This window comes from Erinaceus europaeus, chromosome 8 (genome assembly GCF_950295315.1).
Source record: "Erinaceus europaeus chromosome 8, mEriEur2.1, whole genome shotgun sequence".
NCBI classification, from domain to species: Eukaryota; Metazoa; Chordata; class Mammalia; order Eulipotyphla; family Erinaceidae; genus Erinaceus; species Erinaceus europaeus.
Window position 1 is genome coordinate 79629250 of NC_080169.1, and position 23238 is coordinate 79652487.

General features: G+C 44.3%; 2 protein-coding genes across 5 annotated transcripts in view; one reads left to right on the plus strand and one right to left on the minus strand.

Annotated features, from left to right (window-relative positions):
• Positions 1-23238, minus strand: part of IMMP2L (inner mitochondrial membrane peptidase subunit 2) — a 777851-nt gene that overhangs the window by 31637 nt on the left and 722976 nt on the right. The gene's annotated exons all lie outside the window — the stretch shown is intronic.
• On the plus strand, positions 806-13986 carry LOC132539828 (uncharacterized). Its single transcript, XM_060195754.1, has 5 exons — positions 806-1130; positions 1368-1668; positions 1902-2213; positions 13128-13415; positions 13655-13986. The coding sequence occupies exons 1-5, from the start codon at positions 870-872 to the stop codon at positions 13984-13986; spliced, it is 1494 nt and encodes a 497-aa protein (XP_060051737.1). The 5' UTR covers positions 806-869.

Genomic DNA, 23238 nt, shown 5'->3' on the forward strand with positions numbered 1-23238 from the left:
TGGCTAAGAACCTACCTCTGGGTCCTACAGGCATGGTGAAGTGTTCTCCACCTCCCATTCTCCACCCTTCAAATGCACTTTTCATAAATGGAATCAGTTCACTTTACTGAGGGAAATTTAGTGTTTACAATACAAAGTCTTATACACCTAGTATGGATGTCAGCAACACAATCACACCCCAGTGTGGGTCCTTTCACTCCATTCTGGGGCCCTAACACTCTCTCCATCCACCCCCAGGAGGCCTTTGATTGGGTGGAATGATGTATCCAGCTTCCCATTTATTTATTCTTGTATTATTGACTTCATTTCATTGTTCTGTCTCCAGCACAATTCCATCTCACAATGGACTTTAATTTACAACATAAGAGAGAGAGAGAGAGAAGGAGAGATCCACAGCACTACTTCTGTAGGGGGTGAAGCAACAGTCCTTGCACCAAGAACAAGCCCAGCCTGTGTGAGGGTGGTCACTAGCAACCCCAGATCACAACTCCAGTCTGTGTGACATCCCAGGGAAATAGCAGCCCTGGCTGCACAGGGACCCAGGTATTTGTGGGTGCACACACATGCCTGGGGACACTCTAGGGAGGCAGGCTAGAGTGACCACATGTCACATGGAGACCAGGGGGCCCGAGAGGCTAATGGCCAATCCAGTGTCTCATCAGTGGTGAAAAGGAGGATCAGGCTCTGCCCTAAGTCTGTGTCCTCAGAGTTAGTGCCCAGGCCACACTCAAGACTTTCCAGGGCTGTGGAGTGCCTTATGTGCTATCACTGTGTAAGCAGGTGACATGCGGGTGGAGGGTAAGCAGTCGTCAGTCAGCCCACCATGGTGACTGAGGGTGTCTTGTCTGAGCACAAGTTCAGGTCAGGAGATGCAGGAAGTGACCTCACCTCCCTGGGCTAGATATCAACAGACTTGGAACCCTGGTCACCAGGCAACCACATTCTATCCACAGACCCCCTGCCCAAGTCACTTTGCTCTCAGAGCTGAGAGAAGGATGCTCTCCAAAATGAAAGTCCCCAATGGTGAAGGCCCGAATAAGAGCCTCAGAAGAGGCAGAATGACTCAGTTGAGAGGCTGGCTGAGGGAACAGTCTGCAAGCTTCTGTTGTTGCTGCCGCAGAAGTCCTAGGGTAACAGAGGGTGACTGGGGGCAGGTGCCCATATTCAGGCATAACTCTGAGTGACCACATCTTCCCACTGTCTTTCCCTACCTGGGATTGGGGGTGGGGGTTGTCTGTACCCCTTCCAAGGAGGCAGCCTGTGTGGACAAGTCTAGGCTGAGGTGGAAGCTGAGCCCAGGGGCAGAAGAAGCAGGACAATGTGCAGGGGCTGGGAGGCAGTGACACTCTGGTCTCTTGATTCTGCAGAGATCTCTGTCAGGATACCTGGAGGAGGTGTCCAGCCTCAACTCTGAGACTATGTCAGAGGGAAAATGGCCACAGGCAAAGAAGTTCTGCGAGCAGCCGAGGTCCAGGTCTAGTCTGCTGTCCCTGGACACAACTTCAGCAGGCTCTCTGGACAGCCGTGGAGGGACTCCTGCCCAGTCAGCAGAGAGTGGCCTCCCACAGGAATGCGTGGAGCTGCTGGTGGGGGTGATCCCGCTGTACAGTGACATTGTACTCCACGCGCCCCCCCGGAACCTGGGTGTCCTGGGTACACAGCCTGCAGGTGAGGGGGGGCTCAGTTGTATGAGCATCTGGTGGGAGAATGGTTTGGGACTGGGCCCCACAGAGAAGAGCGCCAGAAGCTGTTATCTCTTCAGGAGAGAGACTTGACAACAGCTCACCTTGGGGACAGCAGCAGGGAAGGCTTCCTGGGTTGGGCCCCGCAGGTATGACTCAAGATGGGTGAGACCAAGGGGGCCCTAGGAGAGCTCATGGGGTGACTTGTCTGTTTCTCAGGTCCAGGGGACGGTGAGAAGGTGCCATCAGCCCCCTATTGCCAGCAGGCCCAGGAGGCAGAATCTTCTGCAAGTGTGGAGCCCTCAGCAACTCTGGAGACAGGGCCCTCAGCCAAGACTGCAGGGACCCCCGAGCCACAGCCCACACAGGCCCCTCTGGCTCCTAGCTGGGTGCTCAGAGCTGCACTCTCAGAATCAGCTGTGGAGAAGGCCCTGGGCCCTCCTCCCACCCCCGACCTGGCCCTGCCCTCCCTGGGGGATACCTGCATTGCTTTCCTCATCTACTGCATGTTCATGAGCCCTTTCCTTTATGGTTTTATTTCTCTGTTTTTAACTTAATTCAAATAAAGTGTGTGTTTTGAGGTAGTCTGAGCACTCCATGGTCTTCAGCACAGCCAGACTGCTGTGTGCAAGCCTCAATCAGGAGTCCCAGAGCATGTCAGCCTTCACAGGAGACTCTGCACAGAGCATCCCCTCTGCTCCATCTGCCCACCCAGAAGCCCCTCCTCAGCTTCTGGTCCAACTGTAGGTTCAGTCCCACTGTCCACTTCCCTGCCCTGAGGTCCTCTCTGGCCCTCTACTCAATAGCTGGACAGTGAACATCTAGAAGGTGTGTGAACCTCATCTGGAATGGTAAAGCAACCAGTGAACCAATTAATTTTTTTCTTTTTGCCTCCAGAGTTATCACTGTGGTTTGGTGCCTACACTAAGAATCCCCTGCTCATGGAGGCCATATTTTTCCCTTTTGTTGGCCTTGTTTATTGTTGTTGTTGTTGTTATTATAGTTGTTGTGGTTGCTATTTTATAGGACAGTGAGCTATCGAGAGAGGAGGGGAAGACAGAGAGGAGGAGAGAAAGATAGACACCTGAAGACCTGCTTCACCACCTGTGAAACCACCCCCATGCTGGTGGGAAGCCAGGCTTAGAACTGGGATCCTTCTACTGGTCCTTTGCTTCGGGCCATTTGCGCTTACCCCAGTGTGCTACTGCCCAGTCCTGACAGAATGAAACTCATATTAGATAAATAGTCCTGTCTTGAATTGAAGGATTCATAATTCTTTAAAAATAAATAAGTATACACACACACACACACACAGTCACACAATAAACTATTGTAACCTAAGGAATTTTCAAGTAGTTAAGATGCAGAGCTTGTCTATAACCTCTACTCTACTTTCGTGTGCTAATATCAAACAACCAAATAAAGGAAATTATTCATTATCTTTTTGTGGTGGGAATTGTGTGAGGTTGTACCCCTCTTATCCTAAGGTTTAGTCAATGTTTCCTGTTTATAAATAAAAAAATAACATAAAAATAAATAAATAAGTACACACCCAGGGTCGGATGATGGCCCACCTGCTAAGTGCACATAATATTAATTACAAGGACCCTCTGCAGGGTTCTGGGTTTGAGGCCCTCCTCCCCAGCTGCAGGTGGGACACTTCACAAGCAGTGAAGCAGGTCTGTAGGTCTCTCTCTTTTTCCTTTTTATCTCTCCCCTCCTCTCTTAATTACTCTCTCATATTCAATAAAATGGAAAAAAATGCTTGCCAAGATCAGTGGATTCTTGATGCCCACACCATGGCAAAAAAAAAAAAAGTACATATCAAAATTACTATAATGTCGGGTTGCGTCACAGGGGAGAGAATCACGCAAGCACCTCAGAAATGGGCAAGAGCAGAGTGGTTCAGGCCACGTGGAACTAGCAAAATGGTCGCCTCACACTAAGCCTGCCAGCCCTTCTCTGGGTCTTGTCTCTGAAGAGAAGAGAGGAGCAAGACAGAAAAAGGTGGAAACAGGAGGGCTTTTAGGAAAGAAATTCAGGAAGTGACAAGTCGGGACGGGATTGGCTGGGAAAGGGAGTGGAGAGAGGCAAAAGGCATGCTGGGAAGGTTCAAGCATCCTAGCAACTGTAGCAATAAATACACTGAGGGGATAACAGGGAAGCAGAGGAGTCACTTTAAAACAAGGCAGAAGATTGATATGTAAATAATAATACTCACATGGAAATACGGTACTTTGTGGGTCCTGCCTAACTCAACTACATCTGTACAATATCCCAACACTGTAACCTAAGAATTTTCTAGTATTCACAATGCTGGGTTAGTCTACAAAACCCGAGTTTTTTGTATGCGACCATTTTAAAAAGAATGAAATTAAGGAAATAAATCCTAGATGGCATATGAAATGCAAATACTTAGGAGATAATCTAATAAAACAAAATTTAAGGGCCACACAGATCCTCAGGTGGGACATGGGCTTGCCATGTTTGATGACCAGGTTTTAGTCCTGGGCTATGAACACCAGGGCACTTGCAAGGGCAAAGCTTCACAATGGGTGATATGGGACTAAATTCCTTAGTCTGTCTCCATCTCTCTCTCTCTCTGCATACTCACATTTGGGAAAAATAATGTACTTGTCATGGGGGTGCAGTCATGCTGGTACTGGGGCCCAACAATAATAGCTCTGATACAAAATGAGAACACTTCTCAAACTGATTTAAGATTTGTATTTCTCCTGCATCAGTGCCTCATTCATGTTTTCAACAATTCACCCATCTGATCTGCCTTTTCTTTCAGTTAAGGAAACAAAGAGAGAAGGTTCAGGGTAAATAGCTCAGTATTTTATATAATAATTGCCAATGTCTATGACATCTCTGGAGTCACAAAATCACCACATGAGGAACTAATTGAATATAGAGTGTTTTTCCCCAGACACAAGTTGCATACATCAGGTGTCTGATTCTCGCTCTACATGGGCCAGGAGGTTGCAGCACAGACTACACTTATAACGTAGCACATGTATTCTGGTGACCTGGGAAGTGTTCATTCATTCATTGATTCAGTTCTGAGATCATGTCCCATAAAATCATGGAAATCTCTTGGCACATTTTCAACCAACTGATATTGTACAGAATTATTTTTCCAGCACCTAGAAGCTTCTCCTCCACTCTGTGCAGAGGAAAGATAGTCAAAAATCTCAAGATTCAAAACCACTGTGAACACTTCATTCATGGTTCATCAGGGAGTTTGCAGAGAGAACACTCTGAATCATGTCCACATTTGATATACATCAAAACCTTTATTCCCATAAGGACAAGGGACAGATTATGACCTCTGTGTAAAACCAGACAGGGGCCACTGAACTCAACCAGAGAACACAGTACTAAGTCACACAAATCCAAACTTTGACTGAACTACACGCAGTGAATTTGTTTGTTTGTTTGTTTAATCACTAGCAGTATAGAGTATTAGCTGATTAGCAGTTTACTATTTATTATTATTTTTTCTTTGTGGAGACCAAGGGCTTGAACTGGGCCCTTGTGCATGAGCCTGTGTGTATGCTCAACTGGATGTGCCACCTGCCAACACCCAAAGTCTAGACTTTAAATGTAGTGTGGGGGTTCAGTGGTAGCGCACAGAGATAAACACACAAGGCACGAAGCTCAGAGACTAGCGAAAGCATCCAGGTTCCAGCCCCCGGCTTCTCTCCTGCAGGGAGGGCCCCTTTACAGGTGGTGAAACAGGTCTCCAAGGTGTCTATCATTCTCTCCCCCTCTCTGTCTTCCCCCTGTCCTATCCCAAAACAACAACGACAATAACAACAACAAAATTGCCTGAAAGCAAATAATGACTATACCATAGCATCACAGTTTCTTAAACTCACCTGAAATAAATACAGTAAATAATAGGAGGCTACTTTTTCCCTGCAAGTGGATATATTCCCTCTTAGTCTTATCTCTAGGAAGAGTCATACTGACCTAGATTCTCTGGTGACTGCAGCAATAAACTTTTATTATTATTTTTTTATTTCTAAAATGGAAACCTTGACAAGACCATAGCATAAGAGGGGTTCCTTTCCACACACTGCCTACCCCCAGTGCTCCATATACAATCCCCACTCTTGATAGATTCCCTATTCTTTATGCCTCTGGGAGTATGGACCTGAGACCACTGAGGGGTGCAGAAGGTGAAAGGTCTGGCTTCTGTAATTGCTTCTCTGCTGAACATAGACATTGGCCTCTCCTGCAAGCCTGTCTCTCTTTTCCTAGTGGGCAGGAATCTGGGGTGGTGGGGCTGCTAGACACATGGTGGGGTAAATTAATTTTTTTAAGTTTTTTAATATTTATTTATTCATTCCATTTTGTTGCCCTTTTGTTTTATTGTTGTAGTTACTATTGTTTTTATTGATGTTATTGTTGATGGATAGGAGAGAGAGAAATGAAGAGAGGAGGGGAAGACAGAGAGAGGGAGAGAGACACCTGCAGACCCGCTTCACAGGTTGTGAATTGACTCCCCTGCAGGTGGGGAGCCTGGGACTCAAACTGGGATGATTATGCCGGTCCTTGTGCTTATTGCCACAGGTGCTCATCCCACTGTGCTACCGAGCAATTCCCTGGGGCAATTCTTATACAAGATATGGTCTTAATGCTTTTAACATGTGAACTGTAAAGATCCACAAATATACAGAACATATTGGATAATACAATTGACCTGGTGAGGGTTAATCATGTAAATAATAGTGTCATATAATATTTGATTGTCAATAAAATGACATTGTGATGTCAAATGAAACTCACTGTTCTTGGTTTTTAGTATTTATTTATTTTCCCTCTTGTTGCCTTGTTTTTATTGTTGTTGTAGTTATTATTATTGCCGTCATTGTTAGATAGGACAGAGAGAAACGGAAAGAGGAGGGGAAGACAGAGAGGGGAAGAGAAAGATAGACACCTGCAGACCAGCTTCACTGCCTATGAAGCGGTTCCCCTATACTGAGGAGCCAGGGGCTTGAACCAGGATCCTTGAAGCGGTCCTTAGCTTTGCTCCACGCCGCGTGCACTTAACCCGTTGAGCTACCGTCCGACTCCCGAGACAAACTGTTCTTTCTCCAGCACTTCCCTCCTGCTATGCCACGTTTATAGCTGTCACTGTTTCTATGACAAAAATATTTTTATGGAACTTCTGTTCAATAACCTGATGCAGAGAATGGGTAACTATATATTTTTGACTTTTATTAATTTTGTTTAATAATGACATATAAGTAGGCTGGGCTTCAAATGAAACAGAGATAAGTAGAGAAAAAAAGAGATGCTGGGACTCCACTGCAACACATACAGTTGTAGAGCTCTAAAAGGGGGAGACCAGACTCTGGGAGATACCTCACCAGACAGAGAACATAATTTACCATGTGCAAGGACCTGGACATCCCCATTCTGTCCACTGGAAAAATCACTAGTTCTCCCAGGACGCAGACATGGTTAGCCTCTTATTTCTCTATCTATCTATCTATCTATCTATCTATCTATCTATCTATCAATAATCTATCTATCTTCTATATTTATACATATTCAAAAAATATTAGTAATTTAATGCCAGGACACCATTGCAACACATACAGTTATAGTGCTCTAAAAGAGAGACCAGACTCTGGGAGATACCTCACCAGACAGAGAACATAATTTACCATGTGCAAGGACCCTGATAGCCCCATTCACTCCATTGGAAAAATCAGTAGTTTTCCCAAAGTCGCAGACATGGGTCGACTCTTATTTCTCTATCATCTATCTATCTATCTTTATATATATATATTCAAAAATATTAGTAACGTAATGATTGGCAAGATTATGAGATAAGAGAGGTCAATTCCATACAATTCCCAGCAACAGAGTTCTGTATCCCATCCCCTCCAATGGAAGTTGCCCTATTCTCTATCCCTTTGGAAGTATGGACCAAAGATCTTTGTGGGGTGCAGTAGGTGGGAGTTTTGGCTTCTGTAATTGCCTGTCCACTGAACATGGGTGTTGATAGCGGTCTATCCATACCCCCAGCCTGTTTCTATCTTTCCCTAGAGTGGCAGGGCTCTGGGGAGGTGAGGTTCTAGGACACACTGGTGAGGTCTTCACCCAGGGATGTCAGGTTGGTGTTATGGTGGCATTTGCACTGGGGTTTCCAATTAACAGCACTTACATAATTTCCCCATATTGGGAGTTACTCTCTGCCCTAGCCCAGCTTTAGAGTCCTATTCTCAACTCTGACACCATCTTCCTTCTCTTACTCTCCTCTTTCTTCTCCTCCTCCTCCTCCTCCTCCTATGACTTCTCCTACTCCTCTTCACCCTCCTCCTCCATCTCCTCCACTAAATGATTGTCATGAGTAGCCAGAACCATTGTCATGGTTCACCCAGTAGAGCATCAGGCTGTGTGTCTGAGGCTCCCAGTTCCGCATGTGACAGAGTGGTGCATGACTTTCTCTCTCCCTCTGTCTCACTCCCCACTCTCAATTTTGCTCTGTATTTATTCAAATAAATAAATAAATAAATAAATTTTAAAAGGAAAAAAATAAGTGAAAATTCTAAAAAGAAAAGAAAAAAACTAAAGAGAAAGGGAGATTGAGAGCAGGTGAGAGATAGAGAGAACTCTTCCTTATTGTGTCTGTTATCTTCTGCATCTCCTGTATTGCTGCACCACACCTGAAACTTCTCCCCTGAGCTAGGACCAGGGCTAGAACACAGGACATTGTGCATGGGCACATGGGTGCTCAACCAGGTGTGCCCTGCCTAATACTTAGCACATTATTTTTCTGCTTTCAGATAAGTTTATTCTTATTAGTGCTGAGATAAAAACACTCACAATTGAGCAAAAAAAAAAAGTCAATGGCAAAAGAAAGCTCTCATGCTGAGTGACAAAAGTGATTGAGTGTATTTTCCAGGTTCTTGTGTGAATACCTTATTTGTATCTACTGCTGAATGAACTTCATATGTAGACAGGTCACATTTTCTTTTCCTTTTTTTTTATTTCATACACTCTTTTTATTTTTTTAGATTTATTTGTTATTGGATAGAGACAGAGAGAAATTGAGAGAGAAGGAGGAAATAGAGAGGAAGAGAGACAGAGAGACACCTGCAGACCTGCTTGACTGCCTGTGAAGCGACTTCCTGCAGGCGGCGAGCTGGGGGCTCAAACCTGGATCTTTAAGCTGATCCTTGAGCTTTGTGCCACGTGCACTTAACCTGCTGCGCTACCGCCTGACTCCCTAGATCACCTTTTCTTTTTTTAAGAATTTTTTATTAGTGACTTAATAATGATTAACCAGATTGTAAAATAACCGGGGGATAATTCCACATAATTTCCACCACCAGAGTTCCACATCCCATCTCCTCCACTGGAAACTGCCTTATTCTTTATCCTTCTGGGAGTATGGACCAAAATTCTTTATAGGGTGCAGAAGGTAGAAGGTCTGGCTTCTATAATTGTTTCTGTGCTGGACATGGATGTTGGCAGGTCGATCCATATCCCCAACCTGTTTCTATCTTCCCCTAATGTGATAGGGCTCTGGAGAGGTGAGTCCCGGCACACACTGGTGAGGTCATCCAGAAGGCTATAACTTCAAGGACTGACAACACAAGTATTTGTATGGAAGTATGGCAAATGGACTCCATATATTGCTCATGGAATATAAAATGATACAGTCACTTTGGAAATAGTTTGGAAGATAGTTTCAAAATTGTACGTACACACACACACACACACACACACACACACATACACACACTTATATGAATCAGCAACTACACTCTCAAGTATGTATCCAAGAGAAACTGAAATCATAAAGGCAGATATGTTTACAACATAGATGTCATAATGGCTCAAAGTAATTCATTCCCATCAACAGATGAGTGTATAAACAAGCTGGTCTATTCACATTAAAATTAAAAGTTCAACAGTTTTTTTTTTTTTAAATCTGTTGGCATGCACAAGAATATGAACAGGGTAGATAGCACAGCAATCGACACTTCTCTCATGCTTCCAGAGGCTGCTGCAGAGGTCACAGGTTCAATGTTTGATACCACTTGTGCCAAAGCTGAGCAGTGCTCCGGCCTCACTCTACCTCCTCTCCAACCTGGGCCCTTGTTCATGAGAAACAATACAAAGCAAACCTCACAGACATTGCATAAGCAAAGGAAACCAGACCAAAAAAAAAAAAAGTACACATGGAAGGACTCTATTTATAGGACTTTTTAAAGAAGAAGTAAAACTAGTCTGTAGATAGGGAAATTAGATAAATCAGATCAGTGACTGACTTAGGGTAGCATTCTGGACAAATGACGTAAGGAAAAAATATTAAGCACATGGATATTTGTAGGATAATGGAAATAGTCTACATATTCGAAAGTTGCGATTAACTCCACAAATATATATGTATTTGTCAAATCTCATTGACAAAAATTAGACTGTGTGCCTTTTATTATATTTTTATTAAACTTATTTATTCCCTCTTGCCCTTGTTGCTTTTTTAATTGTTGTTGTAGTTATTATTGTTGTTATTGATGTCTTTGTTGTAGGATAGGACAGAGAGAAATGGAGAGAAGGAAAGAGAAAGATAGACACCTGCACACCTGCTTCACCACTTATGAAGAGACTCCCCTGCAGGTGGGGAGCAGGGGCATCAAACCAGGATCCTTACCGACGGGTCCTTGAGCTTTGTGCCACATGCAGTTAATCCGCTGCATTACCACCTGACTTCCTTATTTTATTTTTTATATTTTCATTTATTATTGGATACAAACAGACAGAAATCAGGAGGGGAGGGGAGATAGAGTGGGGAAGACACAGAAAAACACCTGCTGCCCTGCTTCACCACTCGTGAAGCTTTCCCCCTGCAGGTGAGGACCAGGGGTTTGAACCCAGGTCCCTGCACACTGTAATTTATGTACTTAATCAGGTGCGCTACTGCCTGGCCCCAGACTACATGCTTTTTATTATATATCAATTATACTTACTTTTGATGTTGTGCTCCACCACTAACCCACCTCCCTAGCTCAATTATTATTTCTCTATATTTATTTATTTATTTTTAATTTTGCTTTTTTTTCCCTTTTGTTGCCCATGTTTTATTGTTGTTGCTGTTATTGATGTCGTCATTGTTTGATAGGACAGAGAGAAATGGAGAGAGGAGGGGAAGACAGAGAGGGGGAAAGAAAGATATCACCTGCAGACCTGCTTCATCGCCTGTGAAGTGACCCCCCCTGCAGGTGAGGAGCCAGGTGCTCAAACCGGGATCCTTATGCTGGCCTTGAGCTTTGTGCCATGTGCGCTCAACCCGTTGCACTACTGCCCGACCCCAGAATATGTATTTATTTGTTTATTTGTTTATTCATCTATTTTCCCTTTTGTTGCCCTTGTTACCCTCGTTATTATTGGTGTTATTGTTGTTATTAATGCCATTGTTGTTGCATAGGACAAAGAGAAATGGAGAGAGATGGAGAATACAGAGGGAAAGATAGACACCTGCAGACTTACTTCACTGCTTGTGAAACGACTCCCCTGCAGGTGGGGAGCATGGGGGCTCGAACCAGGATCATTCTGGGGGTCCTTGCTCTTTCCACCACATGAACTAAACCTGCTGCGCTACTGCCCAACTCCCGGTTAATTATTATTTTTATATTTTTATGAGGGGGGGGAGAACCATGCCTCCCTCTTTGAATTTCCACATAGCTCTACCTTACTGCTCTCATGTGTTACTGAGGATTGAATCCAAGGCCTAATGAATGGAAGACATGCTCTAACCACTGAGTCACATCCCCAACCCCAATCAAGTTTTTATTTCTTTGAAATGACACCCACTATTATCTTGGGCCTATAAAGTTGTCTTTAAGTTTGCTAGGTCACATTTGCTATGGCACTCCCTGCTGGGTATCTGGGTTGCTTCTACTTCTATTGAGAGTACACTGTTGTGACAAATTGGGGATAGTAACCCTTTGTGTATGCTTGTGTTTGTATTTCATTTTATGATCTACCTGAAGGGAGTCTTAACAATCCTAGTGTCACCCACTTGAGGAACGGCTACCACAGGTGGCAAAGAACCTACCTCTGGGTCCTGCAGGCATGGTGAAGTGTTCTCCACCCATCAAATGCACTTTTCATAAATGGAGTCAGTTCACTTTACTGAGGGAAATTTAGTGTTTACAATACAAAGTCTTATACACCTAGTATGGATGTCAGCAACACAATCACACCCCAGTGTGGGTCCTTTCACTCCATTCTGGGGCCCTAACACTCTCTCCATCCACCCCCAGAAGGCCTTTAATTGGGTGGAATGATGTATCCAGCTTCCCATTTATTTATTTTTGTATTATTGACTTCATTTCATTTTTTCTGTCTCCAGCACAACTCCATCTCACAATGGACTTTAATTTAAAACATAAGTGACAGAGAGAGAGAGAGAAGGAGATATCCACAGTACTACTTCTGTAGGGGGTGAAGCAACAGTCCTTGCACCAAGAACAGGCCCAGCCTGTGTTAGGGTGGTCACTAGCAACCCCAGATCACAACTCCATCATAGTCTGTGTGACATCCCAGGGAAATAGCAGCCTTGGCTGCACAGGGACCCAGGTATTTCTGGGTGCACACACATGCCTGGGGACATTCTAGGGAGGCAGGCTAGAGTGACCACATGTCACATGGAGACCAGGGGGCCCGAGAGGCTAATGGCCAATCCAGTGTCTCATCAGTGGTGAAAAGGAGGATCAGGCTCTGCCCTAAGTCTGTGTCCTCAGAGTTGGTGCCCAGGCCACACTCAAGACTTTCCAGGGCTTTGGAGTGTCTTATGTGCTGTCACTGTGTAAGCAGGTGACATGAGGGTGGAGGGTGAGCAGTCGTCAGTCAGCCCACCATGGTGACTGAGGGTGTCTTGTCTGAGCACAAGTTCAGGTCAGGAGATGCAGGAAGTGACCTCACCTCCCTGGGCTAGATATCAACAGACTTGGAACCCTGGTCACCAGGCAACCACATTCTATCCACAGACCCCCTGCCCAAGTCACTTTGCTCTCAGAGCTGAGAGAAGGATGCTCTCCAAAATGAAAGTCCCCAATGGTGAAGGCTGGAATAAGAGCCTCAGAGGAGGCAGAATGACTCAGTTGAGAGGCTGGCTGAGGGAACAGTCTGCAAGCTTCTGTTGTTGCTGCCGCAGAAGTCCTAGGGTAACAGAGGGTGACTGGGGGCAGGTGCCCATATTCAGGCATAACTCTGAGTGACCACATCTTCCCACTGTCTTTCCCGACCTGAGATTGGGGGTGGGGGTTGTCTGTACACCTTCCAGGGAGGCAGCCTGTGTGGACAAGTCTAGGCTGAGGTGGAAGCTGAGCCCAGGGGCGGAGGAAGCAGGACAATGTGCAGGGGCTGGGAGGCAGTGACACTCTGGTCTCTTGATTCTGCAGAGATCTCTGTCAGGATACCTGAAGGAAGTGTCTAGCCTCAACTCTGAGACTCTGTCAGAGGGAAAATCGCCACAGGCAAAGAAGTTCTGCGAGCAGCCGAGGTCCAGGTCTAGTCTGCTGTCCCTGGACACAACTTCAGCAGGCTCTCTGGATAGCCATGGAGGGACTCCTGCCCAGTCAGCAGAGAGTGGCCTCCCACAGGAATGCGTGGAGCTGCTGGTGGGGGTGATCCCGCTGTACAGTGACATTGTACTCCACGCGCCCCCTCGGAACCTGGGTGTCCTGGGTACACAGCCTGCAGGTGAGGGGGGGCTCAGTTGTATGAGCATCTGGTGGGAGAATGGTTTGGGACTGGGCCCCACAGAGAAGAGCGCCAGAAGCTGTTATCTCTTCAGGAGAGAGACTTGACAACAGCTCACCTTGGGGACAGCAGCAGGGAAGGCTTCCTGGGTTGGGCCCCGCAGGTATGACTCAAGATGGGTGAGATCAAGAGGGCCCTAGGAGAGCTCATGGGGTGACTTGTCTGTTTCTCATGTCCAGGGGACGGTGAGAAGGTGCCATCAGCCCCCTATTGCCAGCAGGCCCAGGAGGCAGAATCTTCTGCAAGTGTGGAGCCCTCAGCAACTCTGGAGACAGGGCCCTCAGCCAAGACTGTGGGGACCCCCGAGCCACAGCCCACTCAGGCCCCTCTGGCTCCGAGCTGGGTGCTCAGAGCTGCACTCTCAGAATCAGCTGTGGAGAAGGCCCTGGGCCCTGCTCCCACCCCTGACCTGGCCCTGCCCTCCCTGGGGGACACCTGCATTGCTTTCCTCATCTACTGCATGTTCATGAGCCCTTTCCTTTATGGTTTTATTTCCCTGTTTTTAACTTAATTCAAATAAAGTGTTTGTGTGTTCTGAGGTAGTCTGAGCACTCCATGGTCTTCAGCACAGCCAGGCTGCTGTGTGCAAGCCTCAATCAGGAGTCACAGAGCATGTCAGCCTTCACAGGAGACTCTGCACAGAGCATCCCCTCTGCTCCATCTGCCCACCCAGAAGTCCCTCCTCAGCTTCTCTCCAACTGTAGGTTCAGTCCCACTATCCACTTGCCTGCCCTGGGGTCCTCCTTGGCCCTCAATAGCTGGACAGTGAACATCTGGAGGGTGTGTGCATCTCATCTGGAATGGTAAAGCAACCCATAAACCAATTAATTTTTTTTTTTTTTGCCTCCAGGGTTATCACAGGGGTTTGCTGCCTACACTATGTATCCCCTGCTAATTGAGGCCATTTATTCCCTTTTGTTGGCCATGTGCACTGTTGTTGTTGTTGTTTTGTTGCAGTTGGACAGGTAAGTGAGCTGTTGTGAGAAAAGGGGAAGACAGAGAGGAGGAGAGAAAGATAGATACCTGCAGACCTGCTTCACCACCCCCATGCAGGTGGAAGCCAGGCCTAGAACTGGGATCCTTCCACTGGTCCTTTTGCTTTGGGCCATGTGCATTTAGCCCAATGCGTTACCACCCAGTGCTGAAACAATGGAATTCTTACTATACAAATAGCCCTGTCTTGAAGGATTCATAAGCCTTTTAAAAATAATTACACACACACACACACACTCACACAATAAACTATTGTAACCTAAGGAATTTTCAAGTAGTTAGATGCAGGGCTAGTCTATAACCTCTGAGTATTTAGTGTGCTAATATCAAACAACCAAATGAAGGAAATTATTAATTATCTTTTTTATGTTGGAAATGTGTGAAGTTGTACCCCTCTTATCCTATGGTTTAGTCAATGTTTCATGTTTATAAATAAAAAAATTACATAAAAATAAATAAGTACACACCCATGGCCGGGTGGTGGCCCACCCGGCTAAGTGGACATATTACTAAGTACAAGGACCCGTGCAAGGATCCAGGTTTGAGGCCCTCCTCCCCAGCTGCAGGTAGGACACTTCACAAGCAGTGAAGCAGGTCTGCAGATCTCTCTCTTTTTCCCTCTTTATCTTTCCCCTCCTCTCTTAATTACTCTCTCTCATATTCAATAAAATGGAAAAAATTGCTTGCCAAGAGCAGTGGTTTCATAGTGCCCACACCAAGCCCCATGATAACCCTGGAAACAACAACAACAACAAAAGTCCACATGAAAACTACTGTAACCTAAAGAATTTTCTAGTATTCTCAATTCTGGGTTAGTCTACAAAACCTGAATATTTTGTATGCAACCATTTTAAAAAGAATGAAGTTATGGAAGGAAACCTTTGAGGGTATAGAAATAGAAATACTTAGGATATAATCTAATAAAGCAAAATAAGAGGGCCAGAGAGAGATCCTCAGGTGGGACATGGGCTTGCCATGTTTGATGACCAGGTTTTAGTCCTGGGCCTTGAACATCAGAGCACCTGCAAGGGCAAAGCTTCACAATGGGTGATATGGGACTAAATTCCTTAGTCTCTCTCTCTCCTCACATTCGGGAAAAATAACGTACTGGTCATGGGATGCAGTCATGCTGGGACTTCGTCCCAACAATAGTAGCTCTGATAACAAAATGAGAACACTTCTCAAACTGATTTAAGGTTTGTGTTTCTCATTCATCAGTGCCTCATTCATGTTTTCACCAATTCACCAATCTGTGCTGCCTTTTCATTCAGATAAGGAAACAAAGAGAGAAGGTTCAGGGTAAATAGCTCAGTATTTTATACAACAATCGCCAACATCTGTGACATCTCTGGGGTCACAGAATCACCAGGTGAGGAACTAATTGAATGTAGAGAGTTCTTCCCCTGACACAAGTTGCATACACGGCTCTATCAGGTGTCTGATTCTCGCTCTACATGGGCCAGGAAGTTGCAGCACAGAGTACACTTATAACGTAGCACATGTATTCTGATGACTTGGGAAGTGCTACTTCATTCATTGAGTCAGCTCTGAGATCATGTCCCATAAAATCATGGATATCACTTGGCACATTCCCACCAACTTATATCGTGCAGAATTTTTTTTTCCAGCACCTAGAAACTTCTCCTCCACTCTGTGCAGAGGAAAGACAGTGAAAAAACTCAAGATTCAACACCACTGTGAACACTTCACACCATGGGTCATCAGGGAGATTGCTGCGAGAACTCTCTGAGTCATGTCAACATTTGATATACATCAAAACATTTATTCCCATAAAGACAAGGGACAGGTTATGACCTCTGTGCAAAGCCAGACATGGGCTGCTGAACTCAACCAGAGAACACAGTACTAAGTCACACAAATCCAAACTTAGACTGAACTAAATGTCGTGATTTTTTGTTTGTTGGTTTAACCATGAGCAGTATTTAGTGTTAGCTGATTTCCATTTTACTATTTATTATTTATTTATTTTTTTTTGTGGAGTCAAGGGCTTGAACTGGGCCCTTGTGCATGATCGTGTTTGTATGTTTAACTGGCTGTGTCACCAGCCAACCCCCAAATTCTGGACTTTAAATGTAGTATGTGAGTCTGGTGGTAGCACACAATACATGAAGCTCAGGGATTAGCGAAAGGATCCCAATTCGAGCCCCTGGCTTCCCTCCTGCAGAGATAGTCACTTCACAGGTGGTGAAACAGGTGTCTTTCTCTCCCCCTCTCTGTCTTGCCCTCCTCTCTTGAATTCTCTCTGTCTTATCCAACAACAACAGCAACGACAATAACAACAAAAAAATTGCCTGAAAGCAAATAATGACTATACCATAGCAACACAGTTTCTTAAACTCACCTGAAAAACATATGGTAAATAATAGAAGGCTGATTTTTCCCTGCAAGTGGATATATTCCCTCTTGGTCTTCTCTCTAGGGAGAGTCATACTGACCTAGATTCTCTGGTGACAGCAGCACTGAATTCTTTTATTATTTTTTTATTTATGAAATGCAAAGTCCTTGACCTGGCTAATGCCATCCTGACACCCCAGAGACCCCACCAGTTCCATGAAAGTTCTTACCCACTAAATTTAACAATGTATTCCCAAAATACCCTTAAGAAAGAGGGTGTGGAAGCCTGGGGATACTTGATGGTTCCCCAAAAATGGTTCAAAAAAGAACCGCCTATAGTAGCCTCTGTAATCAGCTTGCTTGCTGCATTGTGGTTTCTGCCATTGAAACCAGCTGTGTGAGATGAGCCATTACTGCTCTGTACACAGCACTTTGCTGTCATTCAGTCCCCAGCAGGGATATAAAGACTCAAAATGTGGACCTTGGTCTTGACTTGTCTTCCTTGCCTTGACTCCACAACATTTTCTTCCTTCCTTCCTTCCTTCCCTCTTTTCTTTCTTTCTTTTCTTTCTTCCTTTCATTCTTCCTTTTTCTATTCCTTTCTATCTTTCCTTCTCTCTTTCTTTTTTTTTATTTTTATTTGATAGGACAGAGAAAAAAAAGGGAGGAGAGGGAGATAGAGAGATGCCAACATATCTGATAACCTCACCTTCTAGAGCCCTTACCTACTAGGGAAAGATGGAGACAGGCTGGGGTCTGGTCATCAGGCCAACAGCCATGTCCAACAAAGAAGCAATTATAGAAGTCAGAACTCCTTTCTTTTTCTGTACCCCCAAAAGAATTGTGGTCCACACTCCTAGAGGGAGGGAAGTTGTTGTCATTGTTGGATATGACAGAGAGAAATCGAGAGAGGAGAGGAAGACAGAGAGGGGAGAGAAAGAGAGGGAGAGACCTTATTCACCACCTGTAAAGTGACTCCTCTCCAGGTGGGGAGTTGGAGGCTCAAACTGGGTTCCTATTCTGGTCCTTGCACCTTGCACCAAGTACACTTAACCTGCTGTGCTACCACCTGACTCCCCTTCATAGAGTTTAGAACGTCCATGGTGATAGACATGGAGACATAGGGAAAGATAGACATCTATAGACCAGCTTCACTGCTTATTAATCATCCTCCGAGAAGGTGGGGGGCTCTTGACTTGAGGGGAGATAAGGTATACAGGATTTTCCAAATTATTTGTGATCATATAACCCTTTTTTCCTTGGTGTGTCTTGATAAACACATTTTGAGAGATCTTGAATCTGCCAAATACAGTAAAACAATGACCAACAAAAGGGTCAGAGTCACAAGCAAGGTTCTATATTAGCTCTGAATTTGTAGTGGAGGGTGGTACTAACCGTGAAATTTGGCTATATTTCTATTCTAATTTTGTTTTTATTAAGGTAATATTAATAGTTTACAGAACACTTACTGACACATGAAAACCATTTTTTTTCTTTTTTCCCCATTACTATACTTATCTTCTTGTATTTTTTCATAGTTATATCTTATTTTATTTTTATTTTTTTATCTATAGTATTTTTTGTTTCTTTTTTAAAATTTATAAAAAGGAAACATTGAGAAAACCATAGGATAAGAGGGGTATAAATCCACCAATTCCCACCACCAGAACTCCATATCCCATCCCCTCCTCTGATAGCTTTCCTATTCTTTAACCCTCTGGGAATATGGAACCAAGATCAGTTATATCTTTTTAATTAGTGATTCAGTAACGAGTGCTGGGAAATTGTGCAGATGCAGTCACATCTGCCATGTTGTCCCCTCAGGCTATTGCTAGTTCCTACGAGAGTTGGGACATTCTCCGAATGCCTGTTCTGCCATGTTGTGCCCTCAGGGCATTGTCAATTCCCCGCAATAGTTGAAGTGCTTTGGTTACTCCTCCCCCTTCCCATTCTCACGAGAGTTATTATCCTACCCTGGAGTGCTATGGTTACTCCTCCCCCTTCCCATTCTCGCGAGAGCTACTCCCATAAAAGCCGTTCTTCTCCTGCACCTCTCTCTCTTGCCAGCCCTTCACTTTGGTGGTTAGACGCAGGGAAGGTTGCTGCGTGAGGCGGCCATTTTTGCTACCTCCACATGACCCAAGCTGCTTCTCTCTCACACAACTCTGAGGTGCTAGCGCAAATAAAGATTTGTGTTCCCTCTTCGCTCCGGATCTCCTCTCTTTCTTCTCCGCGGTGCAGCTCACCTGGTGCCCAATGTGTCCCGAACTCACACCCCGCTGGGTGGCCCAGCCTGAGGTCCAGAAAAGCTGCCCAGACACAGGTAAGTGGCAGCTGCCTGACTCTGTGGCCCCGCGTTTTCCCCCACCATGAAATTTTTTCTGCTTTACGAGGAGGCGTCCCAGACATTCTATTCTTTTCTCACGGGACAAGCTCTCTGTCTCAGAGACGCTTTAATTGGAGCTGCACCGTGGGTTCTATTGGCTATGTTTGCAACTCTCAGGATATGTATAATGTGTCCTGCCAAAAGGTTAAGATACCTTGAGGCTGAGATACAAGAGTTAAAGGATATGTTCTCGGCGCTTAAACACCCTAAGCCTTCTGCTGATACTTCATCATTAAGAGACCTTGAGGCTGAGATACAAGAGTTAAAAGAGATATTTTCGGTGCTTAACCACCCTAATTCCTCTACAGTTTGCCCCAAGAGTTCTCTTCCGGCAGCTCTAACAGCCGCCACCCCAGCAGCTTCCACTTCCATGACTCCTTCCCCCACGTCATCAAACCAAATCCACACCTTCCCGGTAAATGTGACCCCCAATAGACAAAACCCTCAGGTGTGGCATCCATACTCCTCCAAAGAATTCAGAGAACTCAGGAAGGCAGTGAAGGAGGATGGGATTCATTTTCTCTAGGGATCCAATTCCCTCTGCTCCTACAGTCTACACTGATGGCAGAAAAAAGGGGAGATGCTGCCCTTATATATTAACCAGACAAACAATCTCTTAAACCTCTCTTTACTGAGCTTCCTGAGAATTCCCCTCAGTACAAAGAACTTTATGCTGTTTTCCTTGCATTAAAAGCTGTACCAGAATCCTTCAACCTTTTTTCTGACAGTGTGTATACTGTTAACTTACTTCCATGGCTTGCTCGTTCTTATGTGAAAATTGATGACAACCCACTTTCCCCTCTCTTGATTCAAATCGCCTCTGTGCTCTGTTCTCGAACCCAACCACTGTATATTCAACACCTTCGTTCCCACAGCCCTCTTCCTGGTTCCCTGTCTGAAGGGAATGCTGCAGCTGACCGCCTTGCCTCCACAGGAACTCTCCTAGTCTCTGTCTCTGATCCTGCTGACTTTCATTCCCTAACCCATGTTAATCTTAAAGGCCTTCGAGCTCAATTTCCTGATGTTCCTTTACCACAGTTGAAACATATCCTTGCTACATGTTCTTCCTGTGCAAGTCTCATAAAAACACCTGCTATTCAAACTCTTGGGGTTAAATCCCGAGGTTTAAAAGTCAATGCTCTTTGGCAAATCGATGTCACCCACATACCAAATTTTGGCAAACAAAAATATGTGTTTGTCTCAATTGATACCTTTTCTAAATTTATGTGGGTGACAGCTCAGATGGGAGAAAGCTCTAAAAGGCTTATAAGCCATATGCTCTCCTGTTTTGCTGTAATGGGATTACCTTTTCAACTGAAAACTGACAATGGATTCACATTTACCAGCAATAAATTTAAAGATTTTTGTTCCCTCTGGAACATTACTCATACCGCAGGCATTCCCTATAATCCACAGGGACAAGGCATTGTCGAGAAGGCCCATCAAACCCTTAAGGCTCAATTAAATAAAGGGGGAATGTACCCCCAATATTCAGCTAGCAAAAGCCTTAACTACATTAAATCTCTTTAATATTTACAAAAACTAGAACCTACCTCCTATTATTCTTCATTGGCAAACACCATCCACCCTCCCAGATATTAAGGTCAAATGGAAAGACCCACTAGATAAAATTTGGAAAGGGCCTGACCCCTATTGACCATGGGGGAGGGGTTTCACATGTGTTTTTTTACAGAATTACTCCAAATCTGTCTGGGTTCCTGCCCGCCATGTCTGACAATACCCACATGATGGAGCTGCTATCCCTGAGGAACAAGAAATACTGCAAGAGGACTAGATGCTGGATGCACCCCAGGACCCATAATACGACATGGTGGACTCTGAAAAATCTGGTTCACAGAGCCCTCTCTCCTATCCCTTCTTTGAATATCTTATGCTATGACTGGCCAGTTTTGTTTTGTGAGTGAGTGTGTAGGATGAACAAAAATTTTTGTATGAGCAATTTTGCTCAGAGTACTTGAAACTTAATTGATTTTATATAAAAATGCTGGATGCAGCCATGGTTTCTGGAAACATCCAGAAACAATCCAAAAAATTTGTTTTTTCCTCTTTTGATTTTTTTATATATAAGTCTTGTTATAAATGTAAAGCACGTAGTGTGAGTAAAGACAGATCTAAATTTGTTTTTAAAATGATATGTTTTCATAACAAAAGTTTTTCTCCTCCTGTGTGTTATAACTAAATGTTTATGAGTATGTTTCAAGTTTGGTAAACATTAACTTAACAGTTAAAAGTGTAACCTTGAAGCTACATTATTACCAGGCAAGGTAAAATTAATTTGCTAAAAGTAACTGTTTAAGGTAAAAGTCTAAATATTTAACGTGACAATACATACCCAAAACTAAAATACAAATTCTCTATACAGGATATTTTGGGAGGGCCCCCAAAAGTGCCCTTGTAAGCTAATCTTGTGGAAATTAATCCACAATAGATCTGGCATCAATCTGACACTGTAAATGTTAAAACCATTGTCACTAACATGTGTTAACTCTCTAAGTAGCCTGAGTCTGTTTATAGTCCACAGTAAAAAAATCAATATATATCTTAACTAAAGTCAGTCTGAATATCCTGTTGTAGAGACTGCTATAGGAGGTCACATTAGATAAACCTTTAAACAAAATTATAAAGATACTTAAACCAATTATAGTCCTTGAGTTATCAATTATAGTAAACTTCTGACTTGTTAAAAGTTTGTTTTTCACAATTAATTGACTACAACTATATCAAAGCCTTCACATGAAGAAGCATATGCTCATAGGTAAAGCACTAAACTATAAGAAGTTCCTCCATGTACAACTTATGTGAATTAACAACATTCACATAATTTTCTACACTTAACTGGTATATCTCATCTTGCCAGTATAGTCTTGCCTTTGTCAGCCAACAATTTAAAGATTTTTCCCTTTATAACATCACCCATGCCACAGACATCCCTTACTAGCCCCAAAGACAAATGGTTGTTGAGAAGACCCATCAAAACCTAGGCCAAATTAAGTAAAGATAGAAATAAGGGGAGATACATCCCCCAATATTCAGTTGGCTAAAGCACCAAACCTCTTTTTCTATAAAAAATTCAAATCAGATGCCCTGCTAACCATGGGAAGCAGACTGTTTGTGTTTCTTTCACAGGAATCCTGGGAAAAACCATCTGGACCCCTGCACATTCTGACATCGTCCACTAGACGGTACGACTACAGTGACACACCCCTGAAACTCATGATATGATCTGACATGATCTGAAGAACCTGGTTCACAGACTCCAAGGACAGAACTTTCTTAATGCCTGTCTGCCCTTCCTGCTTCTGCTTTGCCTGTCACCTTTTGGCAGTTCCACCTCACTTTCTACAGAAAAGCAGAATTCCAGTGGCTGTTCCCCATGGAGATAGATGTGCAGTGTTTCATCCCCTGGTATTTCTTCCCCTAGTGGCCTACTTTGGACTGAAACTTCTATTGGACTTGCTGGTATACCCTTTGAACACGTCACACAATTTTACAACAGCTTCCTTCCCTTCACGCTGCTAGTTTTTCAAAGACTGACCCGCAGTAGTTCATGGACTTTGCAGCCTATTGCCTTGAGGACTATACAATGCCAAATAGCCCCTCTGCTTGGCAGGCCACGCCCTCCCGCCTGCAGGTCCTGTCTTTTGAGGCAAGAAACACCCCCCCATTACTAGGCCCTGCCACCAGAGGCATAAGATGCCCCCAGATGCAGGAGACACCCCCAGAGACAGGAAACGCCCCCTTGCCCAACAGCCTTCCCTTGGCATCACACTGGCTCTTACTGCTCTCCTATTGTCCCTTCCTGTTTTGTTATAGCATTCAGGTTTATGCCCAAAAGGTTTCTACTCACACCTACACTACTATTTCTCTGTCACAGATGAAGTCTTTTATAGACATTGACCCATCTTAATGCGATAACTAGATAGAAAGATAGGGAAAGATGTAGAAAAATTGTGAAGAGATGGTGGAGCCTGGCAGAGCTTAACCTATGAGTCCCTCCAGGTAAGTCTC